The 12,837-nt window shown below is 42.6% G+C and overlaps 1 protein-coding gene across 2 annotated transcripts in view; it reads right to left on the bottom strand.

Moving 5' to 3' along the window:
• Positions 1-12,580, bottom strand: part of SLC7A10 (solute carrier family 7 member 10) — a 42,411-nt gene extending 29,831 nt beyond the window's left edge. For both annotated transcript variants that reach the window (XM_037409532.1, XM_037409533.1), the window contains exon 1: positions 12,454-12,580. In XM_037409532.1, coding sequence (XP_037265429.1) covers positions 12,454-12,550 — 97 coding nt within the window. In that variant the 5' untranslated portion in view covers positions 12,551-12,580. The remainder of the gene's footprint in view (positions 1-12,453) is intronic.
• Between the last annotated feature and the right edge of the window lie 257 nt (positions 12,581-12,837).

The following is a 12,837-nucleotide window of genomic DNA, read 5'->3' as shown; positions in this document are numbered from 1 at the left end:
CACTAACTGCTGTGTTACAGCTCGGGTTACATGATTGGAAGAAAGACTGATAAAGAATTGCCTGGGATCTTACACAAACCTTAGTTTGGATGCAGATGTAAACAAGACATGAGCTCTTCAGTAAAGTTTGTTGTTCTTGCAGGTTTCATACCTCCTTGATCAGAAATCATTCCAGCTCTCAAGCTTACGTTCTTTTGGTTGTAAATCTCTGTTAGCAAATTCTGGTGTAGTTAATTTTACCTCTATCAGTATGGTATCATTACATCTCCGAATGGCTTTCTGTCTTGTTTTAGCGAAGAATACAAAGATAGGCTTATGTTTCACTATGGTCAATGAACAAGTGGAATTTTAAAGCAAAAAAAAAAAAAAAAAAAAAGGTATTTATGCTTCCTGGGCTGTGCACAACTATTACATAACAATATTTTATTTAAAGCTTGCACTTAATTTTAAGTGCACTTTGGTAACTAGCTCAGCCTGAGTTTAAATGAGATTTACAAATACCTATGAGCTTAGTATATGCTTCTTAAAATTCTGTGTTGTGTTCCAGTTAGAATACCAGTGCTGACTTATATCTTGACTTTGAAATATTTTATTTATTTTTAAATAATACATTTTGATAATTTTACCAACAAGAACTAGAAACTTCTTGATTTCCAAAACAAATGGCAGCTTTTCTTGAAGCTCTTAAATAACTATGAGCTGGGAATTTAAGGAAAATGCCAGACCTGTTGTTACACGATCTCAAGAGTTAGCAGTATTACGGTGTAGTTTTCTTTTGTGCATATGAGTCCTGTATTACCAAATACCACAACTAGGTCTTGAAATTAAGTATCTTCAGAATTAGTATACTTCATGTTACTCACTGACGTCTTGATATATCGGGTCTGTCTAAGCAGTTGACCACCTGTAGAAAAACTTAGTCAAAAAAAGTCACTCCTTCCCTCTGGATGGAAAAACTTATTTACAGAATGTTTTGAGTATGCAGAAACATGGCATTAAATTAGCTAATCCTGCAAAATACAGATTAATAGAGACCTTAACAACCCTGCCATCACAATGTGTAGGACCCTGGTTAAAATGTGCTGTTATAGTTCTGGCACAGACTGGAGATGTTTGATTTGTCTTGTGTTTCTTCCTTCCTAGTTTCCTAAAGAGATAGACCTCTGCTTGAAGTAGGTCCTCTAGAATTGCCACTTTCCAGAAATTTTGTAATTGTTTTGTTTTTTTTAGTTCTGGTGCTTTTGAGTAGCTAAATCTCAGCCAAGAAGTCCTCAGACCATTTCAGAAGGCCACAAAGGGAAATGTAGGGATTTCAATAGATGGTGTATTCATTCAGAGACTTCAGGGAAGTTCTGCGAGTTGGTGGCTGGAAGTGAATTTGCTCCTTTTGGCCCTTGTGTGCCACTTTCCCCATCTCTAAAAGTGAGAGGACAATCCCTACCTGCTGCAAAGGGCAGCTGGGTTGCTGGAGCAGCTCCTGTATCCTGACCATGTTTGGTCAACAAATGTCTTCATTGTTAGATTTGTGGTAAAAGGAGTGCACGAGACTGGCCCTATAACTTTAATTAATGGGAACAAATTAACACTTGTCACCATTGCTCTCTGCTGTGAGGTGCAACCTGAACATAGTATGGTCCGTTCTGACCCAACTTCACTGCAGTATGACTGCCAGCCTCGCTCAGGTATGTGGGTAATAAAGGATTAATGTGCTTTGTACCTAGCTGATTTGATTTAATTTAGGCCCTGATCCTATGAGCAAATGAAGTCCTCTACTCTCCTTGACCTCAGCAGGGAGTGGGGGGACTAGGGACCTGTTAAGAAAAGTGTCTTTAATCTTCCATTGGAGCCTCAGTGCACGAAGGGAAGCTATTCCTTCTGCACACACTTGTAAAATGTACAGGATTTGAGTAGCTTTTGTAATAGTCTGCTTAAATCTTAATGCGTTGCTAGGGAACTGGCTGTGTCCACGACCAAGAAACATGTAGACGTTGTGTCCTACTGGTCTCTGGCAGAGTTTACCGTAAGAAATGGCTTTATTGCAACAAGATCTACTAGCAGTAGTACAGAAAAGCAGTTCGTCAGCTTTTTTTTAATTACAAATATTTTAATTCTATCATACAAATAGAAATCCCTTCCAAGCCGAAGGCTAGGCATGTGAGGACACCACCCAGAATCAAATACTTTCCCCCCTTATTCTTTAAAATATTGATTCAGCTATTTTTTAATTTACTTGAGTCTAAGTACAGTGTTTGGAAGCTTAACACGCTTGGATACTTTCTGCTCTCTTGTACTAACTAATGCTATTACTATTTTAAAGACACAACAAGAGCTGATTATTTGTGTTTCCAAAGTGTATGTCTTTTCAGGTTTTCAGACCATATTTAAGAGCCTCAGAAATGGTGAAACGTTTGTGTTTATGGAGTCCTAAACTGCCATTTCTGATATGGTTTCATCTCCCTTTCATGGACATCAGAACTGTCTGCATTGTTTTAAATGAATGATAAAACAAGGCTTGAAATTAGCAAAGAAATAAGCCTGCTATCAAACCAGGACAAAATCTAGGCAGAGAAAAAAAAAAAAAGTCATGGGGAAATGGAAATGAAATATAGTCTGAGATTACTTCCCTAAAAACAAGCAAGCAAACCCTGTTCTATCAAGCTCTCAGGAGAGCTGCTGAAGAATTTTGAAATAATCCAGGGAAGGAACTCAACCCCTCATTTTCATTCTTCTCGGTCCATTCCTTGCAACTCCCTAAGAAAAACTGATCCCTTGGGTGTTTTCTACAAAGGGATGAATTTTTATGATATAAAAGCACATAGCTTAAAGCTGTAAGTCCTCATATTCCTTGGCAGTCATTATCTTCAGGTTTACGGAGAAGCACATATTGATCCTTTCCAACACATGGGTTGGCAGGGAGGCAAGGCACACTCACTCTTCTGGATTCATCAGCCTTCCTCGTGGGACCTGAGCAGAAGCGATCTCACAGCACAATATGAGGCTGTTAAAAACCCATTGTATGTGACACACACTAATAGTTTTTTTTCTCCTTGTCTCATGGTGGTTGCACAAAGTAACAGCAAAAAGATGGAAGACACTTAGGAACTACAACAGACTAGCCAACTAACGATGCTTTTTCTTGTCAGACCTATAGCTTATTACATCATGCACATGTATTCAAGTGCAATGACCTTTTCGCAAAACTGTTTGAGTTCTAGAGAAGGCGTTGCAGTAATCAGAGCTCAACTTCTGTCCTCCACTGTCTGAATGCAACTCTATACTCAGAGAGCAACTCTTTCTAGCCTGACTGCTCGCCTCTGTGTGATTATCTGACCCAGAGTTAATGTAACATAATTAACAAGTCTTGTTGTCCAGTGATGATTGTCAGTGATTGTTGTCCAGTAATTATATCATAATTAACATGAGTTGTCCAGTGTCACAGGTGAAGTAGAGGTTTTGTGATGGGCAGCCTTGTGACATTCATTGTCATAGATCAAATAATATTGTGGATTTTAGTTCTCTGGCCCAGTGTATTCCGTAGAATGAGATTCTTCCTTAATTTGATTTTTCCAGGCTTTTGTGACTCCACATAAGGTCTTTATATTGTTCAAACATAATTTCTGCCGTATATTAAATTAAGATGTTTGGCCAGATCTAGATTATGTGGCTTCATGTAGCTGATGAAAGAGCTATTGTTTTATTCACAGAAAAACTGCTACTCATCCAGATCACTGACCTGTTTCTTGGTGTTAGAAGTAACCTCTCTGAAGTTGCACTGATTTTTAATGCTATGTTTTACACTATTGATCCTGAAGCCCATGTTCGAAGTGTGATTATAACAGTATTCAAGGAACCGATAAAAATTTCAACTTAATTTTCAGATACAGAAAGATTTTATTTTTCTGTAAGTTTTGGTACTGTGCTAAAGAAAGTGGTAAATGAATCGGAGCAATTCAGCTGTGGGGGTTATTCCATTACTCAATGATACAGAAATTCCTCAAGCTTAAACATCACCAATATATTCCCCTCCACCTTTCTTTCTCTGAGATCCAGTGGAATTTGTCTCTCTTGTCTGAAAGAGATGATGAACCATGTCCAGAAGCAAGAATTTAATTGGCTCAACCCCAATAGACTGGGCCATTCATTACCCTGAAATCAGAAAAACTATCTACAAGTTCCTGAAGATGGGAGAAATTTGTAGGAAACCACTCCTCTAAATCTTGCTTTTTAGCCCTGACTTGTAGAGGCCAGTGCCAGAAGAATACATCAGGAGAATAAACTAATACTGCATAAGGAGATTTTGTGGAGGCTGGCATGTGAAGAAATGTATTTACCATTATATATGGCTTTCCCCTCCAGGAGAACAGGGCTTGCATATTTCCTATGCTTCCTCACAATACAGGGAAGGATACAGGCATTTAAAAAGGAATTAGGATGCTGAGATGCTCGGTCTATGCTGGATTGCTGGCTCCCTGCTCTTCGCTGTGGAACATCTGCTAAAGAACTCATTGGGAGACTTCTGGGTTTTTCAGGACCAGCAGAAAAAACAATACTGTTAGGATGTTTTATATTTGGGGCACTTCGGTACTGACAAATGCCTTCTCATTTCATCATGCTGCAACCAAGATGACAAAAAAAGTGTGGCAGCTATTAGAAACTCCCCCCCACAGCCCAACAAAAAACGGGGTCTTGAAAGGAAAAGTTTGGCACACAAAAAGCTCTCAACACAAAAAAGCTAAATCTCTACCAAACCATTTCTGCTTGTTGTGAGCCTGCCAAAGCAGAACAGACTTTCTCAACAGAAAAGGCTACATTATGCTAGAAGGAAATGAGCTGCAAGGCACAGGAAAAGGGAACGCGAGTGGAGATTTATGGCACTGCTGAAAGCAGGCACTGTACTGCCAGATGAGGAGTAAGACACTACCAAAGGATGCTACCTTTGTTTTTTCATCTATCAAGGAAGAAGAGTTTCTGTTGCAGGGTATCTAAACTACTGGCATGCATTGCAGAAAGCCCATCACTTCAGCCTTCTGATCAGTCATTGCATCCCAATCAGAATTTTCTACTTTTGCAGAAGGTAAGAAGGAAAAGAACCCCCACCAATTAGCAAAACCCACCCAAACCAAAACCACTGGTCAACAAATACCTGGTAGTTAATAACCTGGAAACAGAATTATGTTACAGATGTTGATAGTTTTGCTAAGTATCACTGACTTTATAAAGTACAAATTGAGGTTTTTTGCAAAGATCTTCTTTATGCCCTATTACTGTTTCTGAAGATCATATGGGAACAATTTGTTCATGTTGACATTTTTTACTTTGTTTTTTTTGCTGCTGTTTTGGCTTTTGTTCTTGTACATGAGGGACTTCACATGCTGAATTCGCCTGGATACAGACTGCAGCAGAAAGGCACATCTGTGGACAAACAAAACCATTTTCTATGTCCAGAAAGACTCAATTAAGAAAAATATGACATTAAGGCCTTTTTTTTTTTTTTTTTTTTTTTTTCCTGCCAGGAATTTCTAATTAGAGTTCCTTTTTGCTGCCCTCCGTAAATTCAGCCTCAGAGGTAAGCTGCTAGCCCAGAGAAGCTGCAGGAACTCCCTGGATTTTTACCAAGCTTAATTTGAACTTTGCCATGGTTTTTACTTGCAAGTGTTATTTTCAGCTGCCTAAACTCAGATGAAAGGCTACCCCAAACAATTCTGATAGACAATTGTATGTTGGAACAGCCTTGAGGAACATGAGAACATGGCATCACCCCTAAAACATATCACACCATATATGTAACTTGCACGATGCATTTTGGATGGGCATCCCTAGGTTTCTTCCCTTCAAAATGTAGGGTCTGATCTTCCTCAGTAGTTATGTGCCTCTTTTTCATACTAGGTATCATGCCAAATTATGGACACCTATCAGTTTTTAATGTACATATGGAACCTGGACATGTAACTTTCAGTAGTTTTGAATCTGAGCCTAAGCCTCTAGACCCTATGGGGAAAAAAAACCTCCAAAAGTGCCTCAAAGGTGTCTTTGTGGTTTCCCACTAGTAAGGAAGATGTGCCATTTATCTTGAACAAAAGTTGACTGCTGCCTTTATTTAACCATCATTTGCATTTATAAGAAGACAAAATGTTGAATTACATTTCTCTACAGTCCAGAGCTAGATCCTGAACTATTGCCCTGAAAAAACCCCGATCATGCATGTGTAAATACTTTTGTGTGTTATGACAGCAAGTGCCATATGGAACTGAATGCTCAAAATATTAGTTAACAAGGAGGGTAACAGAGATAGGGAAGACTCTTTTTAGAAACACTTTTTTTTTTTTTGAGAGAGAGAGAGCGAGCTGCTGAAGTAATCTGTATTACTCTCACAAGTCAGTGAACAAAAGTGTGTCCTGAAACTTCAGCTAGCTATAACAGTGAAATGCTCTCACACAGATTCAGAGAGGGAGAAGATTCTTGCTGCAACACCACTGTTTTCTGTGACCCTGGCCAGGATCACAGAAATCAGAAGAAATCACCTAGAGATGCGGGTGTTTTCTTTCCATCTTCCTCATATATCTTTCTGCTGCAGTCTTGTAACTTGGGTACTACACAAGTGAAGTCCATTGGGCCTGACTAGACATGATCTCCTAATGATTTGATACATTACTTGACAAAGAGATGGATCTGATCGGTGCCAGGTGATTCCATGACCAATAACCAGTCTCCTTAAGCAACAGTGTCATATGAAATCAGACAGGATTCATCAAGCAGCTGGCATTAATACCTAGCTATTTCTACCTAGCTATTTCCACTTAAGTTCTTGTATGTTATGGAAAATATGAGTACGAACACTATTCTCAGTTCCATCTGTTTTCCTTCCCCAGTGTTATACTAGCAGCTTGCAGAATCCTGTAATAGGTTTCTGTCTTTAAAGACTGTCTGTGGGATTTAGGGCGTGTTAGAATGGCGAGAAGCATAACAGCAAGGAGAGAGCAAACGGACATGCAGGAAGGCTGGTAAATAGTTTTCTGTTAATGGCAAGGAGGAAAAATCACCTCCAGTGCGATTATACTTCTGAACTCAGTGCTATCTCAGAGCGCTGCCCTGGAAATGATATTTATGGAAATGAGAACTTCCCTGTAGATGCATATGCAATTTTTAGTAAATAAGTACAATGCCAGGCAGATATAATGACAACCAAGGAAACTTATTTGGTTATTCCCTTGATGGTTTATCATGATGTAGACAGCAATTTGCACTACATACCGTGAAAACCCTGACATAAGGAAGTGTGTCCAATGTAATGGGGCTTTTCAGCTTCTACGCATTCCGCTGAGACCATCCATAAGGTGTCTGACTGACATCAGCTATGGAAGAAAGCAAGTATGTGCTGTTTTCTGGGCGATATGGAGAAGATAAATTCCAGAAAGCTACTTTCAGAAATAGCAATAACTGAACATACTGCTCGTTGGTCTGCTGAACAGAGTTTTGGTATTATCACTGGACTTGAACTGGGAACCAATTTATAAGGTTTCTCAGACCCAGCTTGTCTGTGAGTAGAATAAGCACTCCAAGCATTTTTTAAGCAATGCCAAGTCAGCTGATGCAGATAATTTGACCACCTGTGCTAAATAAGATAAGTTGTATTTACTTTTAGCTGACATATTTCATTGTGGCTCAATTTGTAGGTCTTGTAATGGGTATTACATAGCCTGACGTAAAATCATTCAGTGTATACAACAGATTTTACCACGATGTGAGTAAGACTCTATGGCTACTTTCATGCAGTTTTACAAGCCACATAAACAAATATTTTAAGAGGTGTTTAACTGTTTCTTTTATATAAAGCTACTTGAGCTGTATTAAACAGTTAAACATCTCTTGCCAAATGTCTTATACATGCATTTTATGTATACAGGTAAATGTATACTTCTAATGTAAGAATGGTGAATTTTGTTCCTCAGATCAAAAGAACCAGGCTGGCACCAGACGTTAATCAGGCTGCTGTTTCGAATTCTTGTACTTTTCTAAAGAACACTGGAATGTGGTAGAAACTACACAGAGCCAAGTCATGGAGCTTCTTACTCAGTTTTTCATCTACACAGGTACAACTCTCATTGAAGGCACTGAATAAGAGTTTCTTCTCTATATGGCTCATATGCCTTTGCTCATAGAAAAGATACACGTGCAATAATCTTAATTATATGTGTAGCTCCACAAATGAGATACAAAGCCAGCTATGTAGAAAGTGCATAAAATAACTGTCGAATTAAATACAGCATAGATTTTGGTGTCTGCAAAATAAATTCTTAATCAGGTTTAAAGCAATCATATTGTATCTGTAAGTTATTACCTACTAGATAATAAAGCACATATGTTGCTACTTTTTAAGCTGTATCACTTCATCTGAGTATTGGCAAGCTTAATTTGCAGTGTATTGAGTACATTAGAAGATTATTGATAGCTGGAGCCCGTGAGAGATTTGTTTTTGCTGTACATAACCACATTTGAGACAGAGTGGTTTGGGTACTCCTACAGCAAGTCTCTGGCACTTCCCAAAATTCTGTGGCAGAGATGAATTGCCAGGAAGATTTATTACTGCTACTGAACACTGTCTTCAGTTTCACAGTCATTAAGTAGCAGTCCCTTTTTAGCATCAAAATGTTTTTTTGTATTTACATTAGGATACTCCAAAGAGGTGTCTTCTGCCTCTTCATGAAACAACCTTTGGAAACGGCTTTCTTCTCTGACTAGGCTTGTTTGTACGCAAATTTAAAAAAGTTAAATAATGAAGTAATGAGGGATAGGCTTAAGTGTTGTGAAAGCTAGGTTGCCGGGAGAAATCAGGAAACTGTCCTACGGGGTGGATATTGGACAGGTATATTAGATTGCTAATTTGATGTACTTTGTTCTGCTATTTTTTCTGCTGTTTTTTATTTGATGAACTGCTATTTCTTAGGGCAAAGCCTTTCAAGCCTCTACCAAGAGAGGATAAAAATTTGAAAGGATGAGTTTTGTGATCATATTAAGATGGCATAGCAATTTATTATGTTGACAAGTATCTCGGTTGTAAAATTAGTAAGAAAATAGTCCTGTAATTCAGAACATGGAAAGAAGATGGGAAAGGAACACTTGCTTTACAGGGAATTAGCACAGGCTACGGGAGCTGCAGGGCGGCTGGCAGGATGAGGGCTGCCTCCTCCTCCTGTACCAGTCACTGCGCCCCAAACTAGTGAGCACCTTGCGTTCACCGGGCAGGCTGAGCACCTCCTTAGCTCTAACAGCCAGAAGCCTGTAAAGTTCAAGCTGGATGAAGTCGTATATCTGCATCTAGAGGTCATTTTTATTTCCTCAGATGCAACTGTGAAATTTCAGGGACTATGAAATACTGAGAGACCCTGACATTACTGGAATACTTGTCAAATATACCGGATAATGGTGCCCCACCTCCAAGCCTTCTCTTTCACCTCATTTCATTGTGCTAAGGAGCACTCAGAAAACAACCTGATTCCATCCCCCGAGTTGCAAATCATAAAATGCTTTATTTTAACCAAGCAGAATTAGTGTATAGAAGGCAACCGTGAGCTTATTAATCACATATTTATAGGCTCATATTTACAGTATTTTCCAAATACTCTGTCGAGTAGGAAACATCCTCTTTCTGTTACTAATTACTGTAAGATTATAATTGTCTATATCCATCCTGCAGCTGATTATTGTAGAGCAGGTCAGCTAAAACAGAGCATTTGGTGTATCACTGCATCAAACTTCTATTTGATAATGCAAAAAATATCCTCTTGCATTTTCTGTACCTGCAGCACTTTTATACGCTATTTGAATAAAGATAACCTACAAAAACATTTAAAGAAAAGTAAAGTGCATAATCTTTTTTTAGCTCCATGCAGCGCAAGAAAGGTTTTTTTCAAAGGCATTTTCTTTTTTCTTGGTGTTCTCAAGCAATATGACTTTGCCATGGGATGCATCAGAGTTTGATGTCTAAACCCTTGAAGAGAAAAGTGTTTCCCTTCCCCACTCAGAAATAGGAAAACTGTTACGATGGCTAACATGAAAGTCCTGGTCTGTCATCAGTTCAAAAGGCTATGACACTGGCTGCACCCATTTTTCCCCGACATCCAAGAATTTGGAAAGTCTTCCCAGTGTTAAATTTTATCATATAGAAAAATTGTGAGCTAATTGGTTGTCTAATACGAATTCAGATCAAGCAGTTTAGTTTTTTTGCTAGAAGAGATTCCTCTTATTTAACTCCAGTAATGGTTTGCAAGCCAATCTGGTGTAATGCAATTTACAGTGTCCTCTGATTCTAGGCTGTCAAGTTTTATGTAGTGACATGTACAAAGCTATACTATACTCTTACTATCTCTTTGTCACTGGGGACTCTGTGATATATAATGTAATTTCACACACCTACACACAAATCAGACCCCAAAATAGGATCCTAGGGTTGTTTTTCCAACTTCTTTTATCAAAATACAGGGGAATTTGCAGCAGAAATTTTAGGCTTTATTTGGCAATGCAGATAACCACCTCTAATACTTAAATCTCTTGACAGTACTAGACTTAATCATAAATATCAATATTTTTCCCTACTCAAATGTCTTTGGTAGATGAGAGGCTGTTTCACAAGATTTTGTGTAAGCATTATTATACAGGTATTGTGCTTGCAACATGTTGCAAATGAGTCAGGTTGATGAAAGGTTGACTGAGAAGGGATCTGGGAGAGCAGAGTAGCAGTCTTGAGATACAATTACCCAATTATCTAATACCAGCACTAGCAAATGACATAGATGCCATAAATTTTCCCTATGGCCAGCAGCAACTCAGGTGATACCTAACCCTGGAGGTGCCTTACAGCACAGTATCTTGCCAAATACTCACAAGTACCCCACTCTCATGCAAGGTCATCTGTGCTCCACCGAGATCCACGAACCAGATTTTCCCCCTTAAATACGCCAAAAGGATTCAACTGCAGTTATAGCTGCCCCTTACATTTAGTATTTCAGTATGGGAACGGAATGAAATATCTTCCTTTTGTATAACAGCCTTGCTCACGATGCAAGAGATCCTGTTCAATGGCACTGAAATTTCTCTCTTGTGTTTTTGGTTTTGTGGGGTTTTTTTGCAAGATCCTATCCACTTAAATGGGGCATAAAGGAATACAGGGCTAACAGCGAACAGCGTAAGATTGTAGTAGGATAGTATGATAACCTATAGGAAGTATGCAGTAAAGTCTTCTTCCTCAAGCATGGGGACATCACTCACGCAGATGCAACGGGCTATCCCCGCCAACTCTGCTACCACACAGCATGCTGCTGCCGCTGCTCCTGCCGTGCCCACCATGCCCACTGCCACCTCCCCGTGCCCCAGGCCTGGCCCCAGCTGTCACTGCGAGCCATTCCAGCACCTCACCATTCCAGCACCTCACGGTGGGGAAGGTGGGGGCTGGGCCTCCCCCCGGGGTTCTGAGACTCACTGAGTTTGTACAGGCTGCTTGTATTTGGCTAGGACACATTTCCCTCCCTGGACTTGCCCCAGCTCCCGTAGACTGAACACCACACTGGGCCAGAGCCCGCTGCGGGAAGGTGCTGAGCACAGCCTTGCCCTCATTTCTCAGTTTTGACTGTTACGGGATAAGCAGGCTCAGCCCCACTGGCTGGCAGCTCAGAAACACAAACCAGAGGGTCTGTTGGAAAAGGCACCGACCGGCAGCAGCTCTGCCAGCTCCCGGCAGGTGCGGGAAGCGGGACAGTGCCCTGCTGCTGGTGCCATGCTGCTGGTGCGTGTGCTGCCGGTGCCCTGCTACCGGTTCCCGCGCTGCCGTGGTGCCCTGCTGCCGGTGCCCTGCTGCCAGCATCCGTGCTGCCGTGCTGCTGTGTTGCCTTGCTGCCGGTGCCCTGCTGCCCTGCTGCCGGTGCCCTGCTGCCAGCTCCCGCCGCCCCGGGCCGTTCGGTGGCTTTCTGCAAGCCCAAGCTGCCAAGCTGCAAGCCAATCTCAGCTAAAAGAATCAACTTTTGGTTTAGCCTTAGCAATAAAAGGGCACGAGCCCGAACAGCGCGAAAGGCCATCAGGGGACCGCTTTAGCAAATCTCCCGATGCTGCGTTCAGCCCAGCGGCTGCGCGGGGGGGCTTTACCCGTGTTTTGTTGCCCCCCCCAAGCAGGACCGTGCCCCACAGGCACGTCCCGACCACCGCCCCCCGCGCCCCGCCAGCCGGGACGCGTCGTCCCGTGCCACATCTCCCGGTAGCGGTACCGGACGATGGGCTGGCGCCCCGGTACACCTGCCCGCGGGTGCCGTGCCTCGCCACACCGCCGCTCCTCGCCGGCCGGCGGGCCCCGAGCCCCCGCCTCAGCGCGGGGCTCAGCCGAGCGGGACGGGCTGGCAGCGCTGCCCGTGGGCGAGCAGCGGCGAGACGCGCTGTCCCGCGGGGGCACCGGGCGGCGGCCCTTACCGATGATGATGGCACAGGCGCTGACCAGCCCGATCTCCTTCTTCAGCGCCACCCGCTCGGGGCCGCCGGGCGCGCCGCGCTGCTCCCCGCCGGCCATCGCTGCCCGCGCCGCTCTGCCCCGCCGCACGCCGCCTCGCGCATGCGCCGCCCCCGGCCGGGGGCGTGGAGGGGGGGCGTGTGTCCGCGCGGTGGGCGCGCGCCGGCGGCGGGAAGGCGCTGAGGGCTGTCGCCGCCTCTCTGAGACGAGGCACCTGCGGGCAGCGGGCGGACGGTCTCCCGGCCCCCGCTCTGGGGTCCCTCTCAGGGTGGCAGCGCCCGAGAGGGCTACGACAGTCACCTCTGAGAAACCTGTAAACGTGTCCCCCGAAGTGCGGGGGGAAACAG

This window comes from Falco rusticolus, chromosome 15 (genome assembly GCF_015220075.1).
Source record: "Falco rusticolus isolate bFalRus1 chromosome 15, bFalRus1.pri, whole genome shotgun sequence".
Taxonomy (NCBI): domain Eukaryota; kingdom Metazoa; phylum Chordata; class Aves; order Falconiformes; family Falconidae; genus Falco; species Falco rusticolus.
Note: the sequence above shows the minus strand (reverse complement) of the source record. Positions and strands in the feature narration are given on the sequence as shown.